This window comes from Triturus cristatus, chromosome 2_1 (genome assembly GCF_964204655.1).
Source record: "Triturus cristatus chromosome 2_1, aTriCri1.1, whole genome shotgun sequence".
NCBI lineage: Eukaryota > Metazoa > Chordata > Amphibia > Caudata > Salamandridae > Triturus > Triturus cristatus.
Genome location: NC_140581.1, coordinates 614,243,070 through 614,262,522, shown reverse-complemented (window position 1 = coordinate 614,262,522; position 19,453 = coordinate 614,243,070). Strand labels below are relative to the sequence as shown.

The window sequence follows — 19,453 nt, the reverse complement described above, 5'->3', positions numbered from 1 at the left end:
ATGTATCAGCGCTGGTATTCTGAGGGACATACGTCAACAGCTTAACAAACGGGAAACCACACTAAAAACACTAGAGCGGGAATATGAAAAATACACAAAATGCAAAAATATTAGGTGACATTCGGGTCGTGCTATCGGAATATCAAACATACGCAGAGGAAGAACTGAAGTATGTTACAAAACATCAAATGGCACGTTCATATGGGGAAGGAGGTAGACCGGGAAAAGTATTGGCATCCAAGATTTGCGCCGGTCGACCACCACAAGCAGTACTGCCAATCAGGGATATGCAGGGGGAGTTACAGCAAGATGCGCAGGGGATATTGCGTGAATTTATGAGAACATATGGGGAATTGTATACTGCGCGGACCACGGCCACACCTTCTGAGGTCATGGAATACTTTGAGGATGTGGCGATAGCATGGCTATCTGATACACATAGGGAATTATTTGTCTTTGCCAATCACAGTAGAGGAGGTCACGGAAATTATTAAATCCCTCCCTAATGGAAAAGCGCCTGGCCCTGATGGGTTCACCTGCAAATTTTATAAGTCATTTGCAGATCAATTAGCGCCTCATCTGGTTGAAACGTACGGTGATGTGCATGACAAACAATTGTTACCGCCCACGTTGAGAGAAGCCATGCTCATTGCCCTTTTAAAACCAAACAAAGATCCAGAATATTGCGAATCCTACAGACCGCTGTCTCTTATAAATGTAGACACTAAAATATTGGCCAAAATTCTGGCCACCAGGTTGCAACTCCTAATGACCAGACTGATATTACCAGATCAGTCTGGGTTTATCCCAACTAGAACAACAACCCATAACACCAGAACATTATTTGCGCTATCGCATTATTTAATCCCCAGCACTAAAGCAGCTGCGGTTCTCTTAGATGCGGCCAAAGCATGGCCATATCTACATACTGTATTACGCCGAATGGGATTCCCACATATTTTTTTACAATGGGTGCAGATATTATATACCGCGCCTACAGCACGAATTAAAGTTAACAACTATATATCAGACGCCATTCTGATTGCAAGGGGGACGAGGCAAGGTTGCCCGCTGTCCCCTTTGCTCTTTGCGATAGCACTTGAGCCACCAGCCTGTAAAATAAGGCAGGGCCGTCATTGTTCAGCACTTCAATTTCCACAACGACCATTACATATATCCCTTTATGCAGATGATATGATGCTATATGTGCGTGATCCTGAGACGTATTTGGCTCCTCTGTTGAGGGAATATATTTGCTTCTCCACTCAGGGCTTCAAATTAACTGGTCCAAATCCCTCATAATACCGTTAACGGACTCAACGCTTCCGCATCAGACTGAATTCCCCCTAGAATGGCAATCAGACCCAGTTAAGTACTTGGGTGTCTGGTATCACCGGGATCCAGAGGTAGTGATTCATACAAACTATGGCAGGGCGATTAGCGCCATGGAGGATAAAATAGGACGGTGGATTCAACTACCTTTAACATTAGCTAATTGTCTGGCAATTGTTAAAATGGTCGTACTACCTAAATTTTGTTCAATAACATCCCTATCACTCCCCCAACAGCGATTTTTAAACTACTGACTACAATGGTGACACGGCTGATATGGGCAGGTAAGCAGGCCCGTATTAAACTGCACACCCTCACCCTACCATACTCACTTGGTGGTTTTACAGTCCCGGACTTTCTGCTTTACTTCTTATGTGCCCAAGCTCAATTTGCACATTATTGGTATCATACTGTCCCATACATCACACATGTAGCAATTGAAGAAGGAGACGCGCTACCTATACCATTACCGGCTATCATTAGTCATCGTAGGCCCCCTCTCCATAATCGAGATATAAACACTATAGACACAACAAACACTGCCTGGCACAGGATGGGTAGATTAGCACGCAGACTCCCACTATATGCTCCGGCATTACCACTGACACACCACCCAGAATTGTCGATCACTCAAGAAAAGGTAGGCCTGAACTTGCTGAAACAGGTAGGCATAGATAAAATGGGGGACCTTTACAATAATGGTATTTTTAGAACACCAAACCACCTTACATACATCAGTAATCAAACGCTGCTGTTTCGTTTCACGTACTATAGACAGCAGAATGCGATCAAAAAATTATACCCATCTTACCCTGTGGAGCCACCACAGCTGTCGGCATTACAGTGGATACTTACTACTCCTAGCAATGCACACATGGTCTCTAATCTATATGTTAAATTGCAGGAGGACATAGCTGACACGACGTCTAACGCATTGGGGAATTGGAATGAGGTCCTAGCTGACTCACTTACGGAGGAGGAATGGGCCACGACATGTACTCTAACTGGTATGCTCACGCCAAACGGTAATTTGTGTATGGTGCATTATAAATACATACACCAAACGTACTATACACCAGCCAGGTTATGTGCATATGGTCTACGAACAGATGCGAAGTGTAAACGCTGTAAGGCGGATGGGGCTGATTTTATACACCTTGCATGGTATTGCGCGACAGTGAATGAGTACTGGATAAACGTTATGAAGACATTGGGGAAAATGGTGGATACAAATTTTGAATGTACCATTCGCACCTGCCTGTTGGGCCTTGTTTAAGGGGTACGTGCTACTAAGCGCAAATTTTGAGTAATTGTTCTGTTGCTAGCAAAGCGCAGGATCTCGATGTGTTGGGATAGTAAAGAGATTCCAAAAATTAGACAGTGGATTCAGGATATGACGTATTGTAAAGATACCCTACAAACATATGAGGAGGAGATGCCCACTGGAGCCAAACCAAGGGACTATTGGACATACTTGATTGACTTTCTACAAACGTACCAAATTGATTAGTTGTGCACCGTAGTATATTTGAAGTGAATGTTAATTACTGGTAACGTGGAGGATATGCAATAACTGGATGATGGATGTTGTTGTACTACAGTCTGTGGGTTTATTTTACCTGTTTGCACATTGTATAACTTTGAAATGCTAATAAAAAAAATATATACGATACATCAATTTGTATGGTGTATAGGAAACAGCATAACATATAACGACTCCTTAAAGAAAGACCAGCACTCACGGGGGTACGATTTCCAATCATTTACTGGAATGGAGGTACACGCAGATGCATTTCGGCACAGAGCCTTCATCAATGTCGGCGAGAGGCCGTTTTCGTTTCCTGTTTATACTTTAGTTTTGTTTCCTTAATCACAATATAAAACGGACTCGTATATCACCACACTTCACCACTAAATTTAGGGCGCCATTGCTTAATGTTACTAGTCTTACACATCGCTAGCTTGCAACATTTCATATAGTGCATTAGAATGTAAAAATATATATATTTAAAGTGAAAAGTCATTAAATCGGTAGGCGAACAGGTATCTTTACATTCTATTTCAAAACTAATTCATTTTATATTTACATTGAAGTTGCCCAACCACTTCTATACAATTAGGCCCTGTATGGGCTTTAATCGTAATTAAATGTGCCTTCGTACAGTTCATCAGAAGAAAAAACAGTAGAATGCCCAAGATCTTCTAGTTTTCATACTCTATCAATATCCTAATCATCAGAGACAATACTAGACAGTACTAGAGGTGAAGAGGCTGTTCAATGATAATTTAAACAAATAAGGAATTTATAAAAGTTCTGTAGAACCATACACATCATATCCCAAACAATCCCATCCAGAACTTGAACAGCTTAAATGTTCACCAGGGAAGCCTTTCTTTGTGCTTTGTCTGTTGACGAATGTGGTTTAAAAACAAAGTTCACCGGTGGTACAGCAGAGCGTTCTGGGAGATAGTGCCCATTTAGAAGCAAGGAAAAGACTGTCACAAAACCAATCCAAAGGGACAGGAAGAGTAATGCAATGGTAATCCAAACGTGCAACCATGGAGGAACATAGTATGTATTTTTTAGCCAAAGACAGAAACCATGCAGGCTCATCCAAAAAGATAGAATCTTTAAAATCAGTAGGGGTGCTTGTGCTGGATGTGCCATGGTGGAACCCATCTTCTACTGACAGATGTCACCTTTGAGGACAAAGTCCTTAGTCTGTTTATAGAGACCTAAACACCAGTAGAATTTCTTCAACAGTGAAATTGCAGCAGCCACGTCTGCGTATACAGATGCTAGACCCTTATGTGCAGCTAGATTTGAACTTAACCTGCAGTCTGAATTTGTTATTAATTTATCCTCCACTCCAGGAATGTGAGCAAATGGTATATTTTGTGCATCTAACTTGTAGGAGTACTTGAGTGGAAAGCCTTCCGGCAAGTGGGTTTCATTGCAAGCAGCGTTTACAGCCGTCATTATAGCTCTGTCTCTCCTTGTATTTGAATGAGTAATTGCAGCAGCAGCATTTTGCACTGTTACCTTTGAGGCTTCATCAGCCATTGAATTTCCTGCAACATTTACGCAAACAAGCTGGTGACTCAATGTGTTTATTATATGAGCCCTTGACAAGTAGTCTTTCAGCTTTGCCACTTCTTCCTAAAGCATCTTGTGCTTTATTGTGCACCCTTTTGAATATCTAAATCCATTCTGGCTGCAGTAGTGTAAATGTTCATTATAGAACTGGACACAATATTACGAATCACACACAATCAGTGTGGGGAATCCAGGATCCGTATTTTCTAGTGCCAGAAGTAGAGCTCTAAGTTCAGCCAATTGTGCAGTACAGCCTCCAAGGGACTGCGTGTAGGTTTTCTCAGGATGATATTCTCTATCCTGCATGCACACCTTTACGGCGGAGCATTCTGCTGAGTATTGATGCTTTGTCCCTACAGCAGGCTGGGCAGAACCGTCAGCATAGATGATGTAATGATACTGATCTAGTGGCGTTATTTCATTAGGCAGTGGATATTCATGTTCATATTGCAGAAAGGCTGTGTTTGTAGTGTAGAGTCAAATCTGTAGTCTGCATCTATTGAAGTGAGTGAGTTAGCCCACTGTATCCATCGTAGATGTAATGCTTTAGCATTTGGAACGCTTGCTCTTGTGATGACCTCTAAAGTCAGCACTGGGGTCATGACAATTATTTGTTCACACTGAGCAAGGACTCGCTCTCTCGCGACCGCAGTCTGTACCTCTGTCATTATCTTTTCTGTCAGTGCAAAATGCATTCAGCATTGTTGTATGTCTGCGATTTATGTGAAATTGGCACAGTGTCACCTTCATTGTGTGTAACATAGGTTTACTCTGATGTCCCATGATTGCGCGGATCACCAGGGTTGTTGTGTTTATAAGAGTGTGTAAGTGTTTTGAAGCTAGCATGTCAGCTTGTACAGAACTCAAAATATTTGTGTGTTCCTGTGTTCTTTGTTTTAAAAAAAATTATCTTTATTCATTTTCAATTCAAAACAATCACCCCCACCCCCAACTTTTCCACCCACCCCCTCAGATGGCAAAAACTTCATTCATTAAGCATAAATAATCAAATACATTACACAATTTCATAATTATTCAAATATATATCCCCAAAAAGTGTCAATACAATACAACTTATCTAAAAAAAAAATACAGTGTGATTCCATCAGAGTCCTAAAGTGACAAGTGCAAACGTCCACCCTTCTATATGGAAGCCATGCTACACCAGAAACAGCAAGGGGAGATGATAACATAAAATCTATTTTACTCGACCCTGATCTTGAATTCACTCCAACAGGGGGTCCCATATTCTCATACCTTTATGGCATGAGCGGCTCTTTGGCTATGGCTATTTCCAAACTATACGTTGCTAAAAGCCTGGCCAACCATTGGTGAAACGCAGGGGATCTAGAGTCCAGCCAGGATGAGGCAATACACAGCCTTAAAACTGCCACTGAGATAAAAATCAGTTCATGCCCCTTCCCCAACAGGTCTTACTCCGATATTCCTAACAAAGTTACATCATTAGATAACATTACTTCTATTTTTAAACCCTAAGGTTAAAAATGTTATATATCCTTAATTAGGTTTTGAAAAACATTACACAACGCAAAAATGTAAATAATATATGCATTATAGAGAGCACAGCGTGGACAGAGCATTCCCTTTCCAGCCCCCATATTGCTATCATGTCGGGTGTATGATATAAAAAGAAGGTCTTATAAAACTGTGCTTGTAACCTAGCTTACATTAAAATATATTGAGACAGCTCATATGAGTACATAAATGTATTATCAGAAACTCCCATCTACCATTTTTTAGAGCATTTCTCCAAATCATCAGACATGGCTAAATTCAGACGACCATAGATCTCCCCAATAGACATTACTTTATCTTTTATTATTCTCTCTATGGTTTAAGCTTGGCCCGTCCACCTCCTTTCTGTAGAAAAAAATCCCTAATTTGAAGAAACGTAATAAAGTCCCTCCAATCAAGATTATATTCCTTTTTCATCTCATCAAAGGATCGGCACCCTGAGGGGGAGAAAAAGCAGCCAATCTGGTCAATTACCATCTTCATCCGTTTCTCCATATAGTAATCTCCAAAGTTCTCAGGTAGTAATCTCCAAAGTTCTCAGGTAGATTGTGATTATTAAATATGGGTGTATAAAAAGATAAAATACCAATTCCTAAAATTCTACGTACAGAATTCCACACCTTAAAAACACTAAAAAGAGTTTTAAAGCTGACATTTTTATAATAGCTGTCATGTAATTGTCACCACAAGCATCCTCCAGCATCTCTCCCCAACATGAGTTCAAATGGAGATGGAACCTTGTCTGTTTGTATATTATCACAATTCGCACTCAACAACACGTGGCTATAAATCACTGTGGAAGCCCAATAATATAATTTCAAGTTTGGGAATGCCAATCCCCCTCTTTCTCTCTCTCAATAGAGAGAGAAACCTAAGGGTTCGTCGAGGTCAAGAATAAGCGCACATGAATCGGGAAAATATATTTGGAGGGTAAATTCCAGGCATATAGCCCTGAAAAGGTATAAAAGTTTCGGAAAAAAGAGCAACTTTAATACATTACACCTTCCCCCTATGGTTAGATGTAAATTGTTTAACCTTGCTAGATCTTTTTAGGGTTTTTTCCATGAGGGGCTCCATGCTGTCACTAACCAAACTATCTAGTTTTGTAGACAAACTAATACCATGATATATGGCTTTTTCAACTACTGTGTTCCTGTGTTCAATATGTGCCTGAAAAGACTGGACGTATTTAGTCGTAGAACGGTTTAAGCCATTCAAAGTTTTCTGGAATATATGTTCTGCCAAAATTTAAAAATACTAATATGGATTTTAACCATTTCAACATAGTTGGAGGTTGTAAGAGCGCACACTCCTTTAAGAAATGTGTCACCAGGGTTTTGCCTTCACTTGATAAGTCATATCCCAGACACAGGACATTTAGATCGGCAATTTGTAGCCCATGTGAGCAAATCCCACAATTATGTGAACTACTTTCATAAAGTGTACTGAAAGGTCATCATCATTCAGATATATATCATCAACATAGGACAATGCCTGGCCGTCAAACTTTTGTAACAGCTCTGCTACTCCAGCTAAAAACAGCCAGAGGCTATTCTTACACCTCTGAGGTAATCGACAGAATTGCCTCTGAGAGCCTTACATAGATAATGCAGTAAAATATCTGCTTTCAGGCATTATCTTATGGCAGAAAAAGCCATTTGAGATGTTGTAGGAGGCTGGTTTAGTATATGGAGTTCACTTAAAGAAGTGATGCACCTTGCACTATTTCAGGCAACCCTTAAGGTGATCTTAGTGTTCTTTTGTATAACCTTAAAGCTCTCAAAGGGTTGTGGACAGCAGACTTCAGGCTTATCTTGAAGGAGTGTAAAGCAGCTTGTGTTACCACATTTAATCAAGAGTGTAGATTAGATGAGAAAGAACCACACAGTGTTAATGAAAAATAAGGATATTTATTAACAAAACACAATCACTACCACTTGGTATATCTCCTACCGAGAGGTATCACTAATACACATAGGAATACTTCAAAGAATTCAGGTAAGTAGTACAAATATACACTGGTCTCCAGGAGAGACCAAACCATATACTAAATAAGTGGAATGTGAACTGCAAATGAGAACAGGACTTGGACCAAAGGACTTAGAAGAGCTTGGTGAACCAGGAACCACCCAAGGTAGGTACCCAGGAACCCCAAGGAGGATGCGTGCAGAGTAGAAACACAGCTGCGAGTCAATGGAGAAGTCGCAGTTGCAGTTTTAAGGAAAAAGGACCCTTCCGAGAGGACCCTGAAGAAAACCTTCGGAGGACAGAAGGTTGAAAAGCCACCCCATCAGTGGATTCCCAAGTAAACATGTTATCTGCATCGGGGAAGCCAGAGCATAGGGGTGAAATGATATCAGAACCACTCATAGATGACAATGGGTGACTTGGGAAGAAAGGCCTCTGGAGAAGTCTGTGAAGACGTCCAGTGGAATCCAAGGGTGGAATCTTAAAGAGGTGAAACTGCAAGCAGAAGGGACAGAGTCTATGCCACCAAAGGTGTCCAGGAGGCACGGAAGCACAATTCCTACCTTTGTCAGGAAGTTCCTAAGAGTTCAAGAGGACCTTGATACTGCAGCTGTTGGGAACCGGCAACGCTATGGAAGACCAGGAGCCGTACCACATCGGATGTCAGTGTCCAGGTCGTCAGTGTCCAGCAGGAGCACTAACAAGCCTTGGTAGCCGCAACTGCCGCTCAATGCAGTCTGGTGTTTCTGGAAAACACCCCCACCCCAACCCAATACACTATGTCCTGTCTGGGAGTAGGTCAAACCTGCCTGTGACAGGAAATCTATTGTTCAACGTTCCTATGCTCGAGCTCAACTCAGCAGCAGGAAGGAAGAAGAGTGTCTGTGGTCAGAAGCAGCACTAGCTTGCTGTCGGACCCTGAGAGACTGCAACCAGGGGTACAAAGGGCTCCTCTAAAAAGCCCTCCAGTACATGGGATCCTACCTTCAACACCAGAACCGGTGTTGGGGTATGATTCAAACATGTTTGATGCCAAACATGACCAGGTTCGGTGTAGCCATTGTATAGTTAGGCATCTTGTAATGACTGATGTCCACTACATGTCTTAAAATGCTGACCACACTTAAAAAGCCTGGAGAGTCGACTCCAGGGTTTGTAGGGGTATCCTGCTCATGCAGGGGTACCCTCACACTTATATCCAAGCACCCTGCCCTCAGGACTGAAGGGCCTATCATAGGTGTGACTTAAAGGTTTTAAGTGCAGTGACCTCAGATATAAGAAAACCTATATCTGTTGTGAGAGGTCCAAGTACCATCTCACACAGGCTGCAATGGCAGGCCGGTAGTCAGAGTTTAAGTGGACTCAACAAATGGCACAATACATGCTGCAGCCCATGGGAAAACCCTGGTGTATCGATGCCTTTGGTACCTTTGTGCCATATACTAGGAACTTATAAGTGTATACCAGTAGCCAATTGTGGAGGTACCAAAGTGCTTATCAAAGCCATTTTGGGAGAGAGAGCACAGATGCTGGGGTCCTGGTTCGCAGGATCCCAGCAAACTACTGTCAAAACCTACTGACAACAGGCAAAAAGTGGGGGTAGCCATATAAAGAAATATTCTACTTTTCTACATAACCCCCCATACATAAGGACATGAGACTAACCTTGCCCAGTTGAGTCTTTATTTTCAAAGTCAAAATATCTGGAAAGTCCATATGCATTGGCATGGTTACTCCCAGGTCTATGTTCCACTGAAAAGTCCATCACCTGGAGGGAAATGGATCACCTCAAAAGTTTGGGGTGTTCAACCTTCAGCTGTTTAAGCCAAAAATGGGGCTTGTAGTCTGTGTGAAAAATGAAGTGAGTGGCAAACCGGTATGGCCTCAACTTCTTCATGTCCCAGACCACAACAAAGGCCTCCCTGTAAATAGCTGACCAACGCTTGCCCCTGGGGGTCAACCTTCTGCTGATAGAAGCTACTAGTTGATCCTGGCCCTCTGCATTACGTTGTGACAACTCTGCACCTATCCCTATCTCAGAAGCATTTTTCTGGACAATGAATGGTTTGGAGTATTCAGGTCTTTCCAGAATTGGTGCTGAGCGCATGGTTGCTTTAGGTCATCAAATGCTTTCAGACAGATAACTGTCAACTAAACTTTCTTAGGCATGCTCTTGAAGGTGAGATCAATAAGGGGTTTCACTATTAATCCATATCCCTTAAGAAATCTTCTGTAGTACCCAGCCAGGCCCATGAAAGCTCTGACCTGAGTCTGGGTGGTGGGAGCAATCCAGTACACAATGGTCTGCCAAGTACACAACATTGTTCTGCCCTTTCTGGCATTTACTGCCCTTGATATTGAGGCTTGACTTCTGCAACGGCTCAAGTACATGTCTGAGATGGACCAGGTGATCCTCCCAGGTAGAGCTAAAGACAGCTATATCATCTAGATATTCTGCACTATAGGCTTCCAGACCTGTTGTGACTTTATTCACCAGCCTCTGAAATGTGTTTCAAACCAAAAGCATCACAATAAATTGATAATGCCCACTGGGGGTCAAAAATGCTGTCTTAGGCTTGGCTTCCTCATAGAGTCCAATTTGCCAATAACCAACAGTCAGGCCAAATGCACTAAGAGGACAACGTATCAATCAATTATTCTGCCCTAGGAATTGGATGAGCATCAGTCTTAGTGACTGCATTGATGTCTCTGTAGCCAACACAAAAACCTCATCTCTCTCTTACCACCCTGAGTGTGAGATTTGGCACAAGGACTATAGGACTAGCCCAAGGGTTATCTGAAGGCTCAATGACCCCCGACGCCAGCATCTATTTTACCTCTGTCCTGATGCAATCTCTGACAATGTCAGGCCGTCTGTAAATTTGATTTTTACAGGCAGGCTGTCGCCAGTGTTCACTTGAAGGGCACACCAGGTAGTCTGATTGGGTGTCAAAGAAAGAAGACCAGAAAACTGACTGAGAACTTGCCTGCAATCAGCTTGCTGTTGATCAGTGGGGCTGTCTGCCAAGACTACTCCTTCAACTGATCCATCAACAGGGTTGTTTGAGAGGAGGTCTGGGAGAGGGTCACTCTTATCCTCCTATCCCCCATTAGTAGCCATGAGCATGCTCATGTCATCCCTGTCAACAAAAGGTTTCAGGCGGTTCACATGAAGTACCCTGTGGGGACTTCTTGGAGAACCTAGGTCAACCAAGTAGGTGACCTCACCTTCCTTCTTAAGTTTGGTGTGTGGGCCACTCCACTTGTCTTGGAGAGCTGCTGGGGCTACTGGCTCCAACACCCACATTTACTGTCCTGGCTGGTAAACAGACAGTACAGCCTTTTGTTCATTCCAAGCTTCCTGAAGTTCTTGGCTTGCCTCAAGGTTTTTGCTATCCGTCTTCATGTACTTAGTCATGTGAGAATTCAGGCCCAGTAAATAGTCTACTATGTTCTGTTGAGGAGGTTTGAGAGGTTGCTCCCATCCTTCTTTTACTAGGCATAATGGTCCCATAACTGAATGTCCAAACAGAAGTTAGAATGGGCTGTAACCCACACCCTTCTGAGAAACCTCTCTGTAGGCAAAGAGAAGGCAAGGTAGTAAGACATCCCATCTCCTTCTGAGTTTGTCTGGGAGTCCCATGATCATACCTTTGAGGTTCTAGTTGAACCTTTCAACAAGCCTGTTAGAAATGGGATTTCTGGTTGGCTAGGGCTTGCGCCAAAGCCAGGCAGAAACCACCACTCTAGTCAGGGCTGGGGAGTTACACGCCAACGATAACCCCTGCTCACCCCCTTGGTAGCTTGGCACGAGCAGTCAGGCTTATCCCAGAGGCAATGTGTAATGCGTTTGCGCGCACACCCAGCAACAACACCCAAGGCCCACCACAAAAGAAACTCCACACAAGGTATTATATTAAAATAGCCTTTGTATTATACCAAAACACATTAGATAATATTCACACAATTTACACTGTGCCAACTGGCACTGGGCAAAATTTACAGGGGACTATTTGCACAAGACAGGGCCACATGGACCACTGTCAGAATCATCACAAATCACCAAATGTAAATGTAGAAAGGTAGAACAAATAATAAATGTAGCGCACAACCAGTAACCACTGGTAAAAGGTAAGTACCACCTACGCAACCCTAACCACATTAGGAAAATATTACGCAGGGAACCATGAACTCACTAGTATCACTATACTAGGTAACACAACCTCCTAGGTATAAAAATACATCTAGAGGGATACACAAAGCATTGCATAAATCACATTAGGAATGAAAATGGCATAAAGGCAATGCACAGGCGCAAAAGTACACCGGTAACAATGATTATGTACCCTAGGTGAGGGCACACCACAAGAAAACTGTCCCTAGGCCAACTTGGCCTTCCAGGGGCTCAAACGCCCTTTGTCCAGCAGAGTCAGGGCTAGACTGCGCAGGCTGCGCAAGCCAAAGCGCCAAGGGCCACAACCTAAACGTTGCAGCTGCCCACTAAGTGCTGGGCAGCTGTGGGAATGAGCTTGGGCACCACTGTGCCTTTTAAATCAAATGTGTCACACGTTGGAGTGCACTGGCGCTCTAGATTAATAAGGGGGGTCAAACCTTGGGGCCTCACAGGGCTCGGGAACATGAGTGAGGCCTCCCAAGTGTTGGAGCCACTCAGGCCCTAAATATCAATCCTGGCCGGCGTTGGAGTCCCTCTGGACTCTAAATACGATACTGGCCGGTGCTGGAGTCCCGTCTGGGACTCTGAACGAAAGGAAGGAACTGCCACAACGTTGCAGCGGCCCGCAACTGCGGCACCGCTGTGAAACCAAAGTAAGGAGGGGATGTTAGGCCTCAAGGATCCCCGCCGTAGCGCGGGACGCGCTGGTGCTAGAGATCATTCTCCCGTTAGGAAAAAGCGGCCAGCCACAGCCCATCCGGAACCCCCCACCCCCCCCCCCCAGCGCCAGTACCTTCGGGTCTGCGGGGCAGGGGAGACCTCCAACTGGTCTCGATTCCGGGCGACGCAGCCTCGCTTCTCTGAAGCTCCCCCGGCTCGAGGTGCATTGGTTAAGGCTCAGGAGCGCCTTAACCAATGGCAGCGCGGCCCTTGCGATGAGCCTCCAGGCACAGGATCTCCTTAACCAATGGCAGCGCGGCCCTCTCACGGAAGCTCCCGGGCCGGCGGTGGTGATTCTTTCGGGACCCAGGCTTCCGCCAGCACAACACGAGGTAGGCTCCCGTTATCACTACATAAAAGTCCCTGGCGGGGTGGGCACCCGCTAAGGGTATAAAAATGTCACGAAGTCCCTGGTGGGGTGGGCACCCGCTAGGGATATAAAAACAGCACACAATGCGGGGTGGGCTCCCACGTCGTTCTCCTTGCTCGGGGAAACCCCACGGCGGGATTTCCTCGGGGAAACCGGCCGCTTCATGCTGTGGCAGCCAAGTGGCCAGCTCACAGGGCCCTCCAGGCAGGGAGGTAGTCCCCAGTGGCAGTCTCTCCTGGCGCCCAGCAGCAGCAACAGGCCCCCCCAGTAGGATCAGCAAAGAGCATTTTACATGGGGTCACAGCCCCTTCTTAGACACAGGTTTCCTTTGTCTCAAGGTGCAGGGAAGGGGCGAACCAGTTACAACTGGTTCCTGAGCACTTTGTTTTGCTCAGCCCCTCTCCCTATTCACAGAACAGGCCAGGGTCATCAGTCACACCACAGGGGGTGGAGCCAGGATTGTGTGGGGAAAGCCCAGCCTTATTCAAGTCCCAGGTGTACTCCTCCCACCCATCTGGATGCTGATCTCCCCATTCACCACTGGGTGACTCATCCTGACTCTGGGGATTCCCTAGCCCATCACATGACCTCAGCCAGCCAATCGCCAGACAAGGCACTCATCTCACACTGCACACAGAAATGCCAACTTCTAGAAGTGGCACTTCCACACTAGGTACATTGACGCCGCACACATCATCGCGCAGCATTTCATCACACGAGTCCGCACATACCAAACTCGGCCCTGCACTCCCCGCACATCAGGAACTACCAGGGTCACACACATTCCCCATTCATTCCTATGGGAGGGCAGGTCAGTCTAACTAAACCATACACAGAGCGCACGCGCTTTCCACTGGGACACAGTGTGAAAGCGCCTAGAGGCCTAAAACCACTAGTCCTCCATAGGGAAAGAGCTAATATACTCGCAAAAAGTTTAGGGGTGAACCTGCCAGAAGGGCCAAGTCCAACAAGCCCATTGCCCAGTGAATGATAGGGTGTGGTGAACTTGTAGTTAACACCACACTATTTCCACATATCTTTTAAGTAGCCAGACATGAAGTTAGTACCTATGCCTGACAAGGCCTCCCTAGGAAACCCAACTCTGAAAAAGATTCCCTGGATGGCCCAAGCCACTGCAGGAGCTGTAGTAGTCCTAAGGGGAATTGCCTCTGGATATCTAGTGGCATGGTCTGCCACCACTAGGATAAAACGACAACATCCAGATGCTGTTGGAGGGTTTAAGGTACTTATAATGTCCATCCCAACCCTCTCAAAGAGAATGCCACCCACAGGTAGTGGGATTATGGTGGCCTTTGCAGTGCCACCTAACTTTCCACTGGCATTTCAGGTGACACAAGAGTGACAAAACTCATTCGTATCTTCAGCCATGTGGGGCCTGTGACAGTGAGGAACAAGTCTGTCCTAAGTCTTCCTTTGCCCAAGATGTCCTTCAAGAGGAATGTTGTGTGCAAGGGTCAATAAGAACCCCCTGTACTTCTGAGGTATGAACAACTTCCTGGTGGCACCAGGCTTGGGGTCTCTACTCTCAGAATACAGAAGCCAATCTTCCCAATAAGTCATATGGGACCCACTGACATTTCCTGCTTCCTCAGCAGCAACTTGCTGTCTGAGTTGTTCAAGAGAGGGGCAGGACTCAGTTCTTTCCTTGAAGGCCCCCCTGCCCTCAGTAGCTTTGTTGTGTCAGACCCAAGCTCCTCTGGGGCAGTTCCTTCGCAGATCATCTCCCACAGGAAACTGATTTTCACTGGAGGTCTGAGAGGTAGATAAATCCTTACCCTTCCTGCTCCTTCTTTTGGGAGCTGGCTGGCCCATCTTTCCAGGATCCAGTGCTCCCTCAGTATCTACAATCTTGGCCTATATCCTAGTGATATCAAAGACACTTTGTGAAATCCCCAGCATTGTTGCATGGGTCCTTAACTCCACTTCAGACCAGGCTGAAGTTTCCAAATCATTGCCTAGAAGACATTCTACAGGAAGGTTGGTGGTTACCACAACTCCATTAAGGCCAGTTACCCCTTTCCAGCTGAAATCGACTACTGTCATGGGATGATCTGTCCTGACATTGTCAGCTTTGGTCACTGGGTAAATCTGACCAAGTAGAACCTGTCCAGGTGACACACGTTTTTCTGCCACCATAGTGACACTGGCACCTGTGTCCCTGTAGGCTTTAGCTTCCTGAGCATTAATAAGAGACTTTTTTCTGTAATTGCCCAAGTTAGTGGTACTTACAACAAGAGTGGCAAGGTCAATGCCACCTTCACAGACTAAAAAAGCCTGAGTGGGTGTTCAGACTAGGCCTGAACCCACTTGAGCACCCAAGGTGAACCCACCTACACTCTTGGATGTACTACTACTAACAGTGCTACTGCTAGGGGCACTGGGGGGTTTAGTAGTAGTAGTGGTGCGAGTCTTAGGGGAATTGGAATGTCAGATGAAACCCATGTCTAAGTTCTCATCTATATAACTTTTAAATTCCAATTCCTCTCTCATACTCAGAGCATAAAGTCATCCAATGAGGATTTTTTATGCCAGGGTCTTGCAGAATCATTGGGACAACAAGGTGATGGTTGCAGAAAACTAGATAAAAAAATTATTGGGTCTGATATATGGTACCTTAAAAAGGATAATTCTTAAACCTTAAACTTACATTTTACAGTTTAGAAATTAATAAATTTGTTGCAATCTGGATAGCACTTCCTGACCATGTCTCCCATGATCTTCAAAAGTAGTGGAGTAAATCAAAACATGGCTTAGGTATACCACAAGAAAACGTCTGGAAGATCTTGTTTGACATTGTTAGTAAGATGTTGGAAGACTGCAGGTGCACTAGTCAATACAAAATACTTAACCAAATACTCATAATGCCCATATTTGGTATAACAAACTATGTTCCATTCACAACCATCCTTTATTCATGCTAACATTGCAGACACCTCTTAAGACCAAATTAGTGAACTATTTGGCACCCCCTATCTAACATGACTGAAATAGGGGCTAACAGTTAGATTTCAAACTATAATAGCATTCTGTTCTCTGTAGTCAATACACGATCTCAGTTCTCCATGAGGCTTTGGTACAAATAAGATTGGCATACTGTTATGGACTGGTGTTTTTGTACACTTAGGGGCCGATTCCGATGTCGGACGGACTCAGGTCCGTCCGATATCGGTCAGGAGCCATAACCGACCGACCTGCTGTCGTTGGTTACGGCCCTGCAAGTACGATGCGACCGAACAGGGTTCGGTCGCACTCGTATACTTCACACAATGCAAGCATGCATTCCACGCGGAATGCATGCGTGCATTGTGAAAAGCAGGGGTGCACTTCATCCCTGCACCCTTTGGCCGGCACCCCAGGGTGCCTGCCACCGGGTGCAGGGATCCACAGAGGGGCACCATAGGTGCCCCCAGGCCGCCATTCGGCAGCCTCGCACCCATGGGGGCCCTACTGGGGCCCCCCAAAGACAGTTTGCGACTGCCTTTTCGTGCCGGAAAGACCAGCACGAAAAGGCAGTGAAAAACTGCCATCGTACTCCCTCGGTCGCAAAGAGGCGGCCGGGGGAGTACTGAGGGATTTCCGGACGACGGACGGGCTCTCTGAGCCTGTCGTCCGCAATCCGGAAATCCGAGTCGGATTCCTTTCTGACCAAGCCCATCAGAATGGCTCGTTCGGAAAGGAATCCGGCCAACACGTTCCGATTCGGTCGGAAGGGCTCCGACCATCGTTCGGAGCCCTTCCAACCGAAATCGGAATCGGCCCCTTAGAGTAGTGCTCATACACAGGCTACCACCTATGAGTAGTAAGGACAGCTAGGAGTAATGCAGAAGTAGTTGGCTTCCCACCACATAAGTAAAATAATTGGGCACAACGGTTCCATGATATCAAGGCATTGAAACTACATGCACTAACCTGCGTCTTTCTGACCTGCAAAAGAGCAATGGCATCCACCCATGCCCTCTCCACATGAACCGTTTCATAACAAAACATGAAGGCAACGCGTGGAGTGAGGGGACAAGGGGTTTACAAGAGAGATTGAAAAGAGAAACATCCTCAGTTTTCCACTTCCTTTCTAGAGGAGCTGGATGTCTTCCTGTGAGTGTTGTTTTGTCAGTACTGTGTGTCAGCTTGTCTCACTGTAGATTCATTAGAGATGTTTTACAAGTTTCTAGAGACAGGTATAAACCACCTCCAGGATTTCTTCTCTAAAACAATTCAAGAATTAATTTCTCATCTGACATCTCATTAATATTGAAAGTATGCTGCACTATCTGGATATGACTGATTTTGTTAATAGTAAATGCAAAATGAACAAGTAAAATCACATTTCTCTATCGGCCAATTAATATTTAAAACAGCACAGCACTAACATGGCAGTGTAAGTTCAGAGCAACTATAACTAAATACGATTTCATTCCCTTTCCAAGATCATGCCTGTGAGAAAATTCCTCCTTTTGTGTGAAGATTCTGATAGTGATGGTTTATGAACTCTCCACACAGAAGTACTGCTGTCCAGTCCTCAATGTATGCTGTGACCCATAGGACATGTGAAAGTGGCTAATCTCCAATTGCAATATTTAAAAATCCAGTAAGGCCATGGTATATGGTGCAGAAGGTTACACCAATGGCATGGAAAGTTAAATATTACCTGTGGACTGCAGCACATTTTATCCCATCCACTAAGCTAACAAAAAAACATGGCTTCTGGTCTACCTTTGTAGGCTGACTGCTGCTTTCGAACCTTCTGGCATTCAAATTAAGCCTTTGGCAGGAAATAAACCTACTTTTAAATATTAAATAATTCACCGCTAAGTAGACCTCGTAGCCCACAATGTTTGGTGCCTACTATTTAAAAGTGGTGCATGCAAGAAATTAGTGTTGGCATGTACCTACAGCTACTAGCCCCCAAAGGCTAATTTCACAAGCCATTACCTGCTCCTATATGAGAACTTTAATTTCATAAAAAAGAATGTCTCTTCTATTTTTGTAAAAGGTTATACTTTGTCTGCCTCAACCTCCAGTACGGTAATTAGAATTAGCCTTCCAGCAGCTGGCCCCTGGCAGTGATTACCCATAATTATGTGTAATGAGAGTAGACACAATGGCTTAGGTGTGTTGGCTGAAGACATGGGTGTGAGGTATGGGACTCTTCCTCTCAACTCAGAAAGGCCAACTTAGGAGGGTTAAGGAACTACATCAACTTGAAAGGGACCAGATTGATGCCTGCCCATTCATTGCTAAGTGTAAAGGGATTCATGGGGAAGAGAAACATTTGTTCCCCGGACAATCTGTAGTCATCTTGGTACCAGCCCAGTGAGAGGGGGAGCTGGTCCCAGAACCAGTTTGGTGTACTTAAGGCGGTGGGGACAGCCGATTTTCCTACACATGTCACTAACTGGCATACCAGAAACCTCCAAGAGCAGAAAGGAGATGCCACAGTAGAAATGTCTCTGAATAGTGCACTGTGGGATAGTTTGGAGTAAGGCAAAAGGATGTGCTGCAAAGTTGAAAGGGCTGCCCTGGGATCGTTTCACTCACTGGTTAGGGAATACCCAGGAGTAACCCCCACCAACTGGCTAGTGAATCCTACAAAAGTGCCACCTAAATCAATGCTCATCCCACTTACTGAGTCTGTGAGGAACATAATAGGATTGGACCTGTTGTCTGGACCTATATGGAGACCTGAGGAACTGCACCTGCTTCAATTTGTATCCACGATTAAGAAGTCAACTCCAAGGAAGAGTTGGTTAACTTCTTGTGTGTGTACAGGGACAAAAAGAGCTGCAAGAGGCCCTTTTTCTGGAATAAGGAGCTGACCAGTAGTGGATGAACTTGCTGGTGGCCTCTGCTGGAGTGAATTCTAGACCCTAAATGCTGGTCTTCATATATTGGGAGCTTTACTAGAGGAACTGCTCCAGAAAGTCTGAAAGGCTGGGACTTAGGACAATTTTGGAATTTCCCCTGAAGAATTACTGGAAGCTTGCGGAAAAGAAGTCCAATTAGGAGAGGACTTTATAATATACAGCAGCTTCAGGCTTGTCCCACTGGATTATTTTTAACTCCACCCAAAAAATTAAAGGCCTGATTGAGACTTTGGCGAGTAAGGTACTCTGTTGCAAACACGACGGAGTACTGTGTCTGCCAAATTCCTGGTTCGCTTATCTCATTTAGAGACAGTCAGGCACTAAGCTATCCATCAATGGCCATCGGAGGAAGGGCATTACACCGTCCAACCTAT

General features: G+C 44.8%; 1 protein-coding gene across 1 annotated transcript in view; it reads left to right on the top strand.

Annotated features, from left to right (window-relative positions):
* The window catches only part of LOC146865684 (uncharacterized), a 123,862-nt gene that overhangs the window by 22,456 nt on the left and 81,953 nt on the right, over positions 1–19,453 (top strand). Inside the window, exon 4 of the mRNA XM_085632552.1 lies at positions 2,237–2,357. Coding sequence (XP_085488678.1) covers positions 2,237–2,250 — 14 coding nt within the window. The 3' untranslated portion in view covers positions 2,251–2,357. The remainder of the gene's footprint in view (positions 1–2,236; positions 2,358–19,453) is intronic.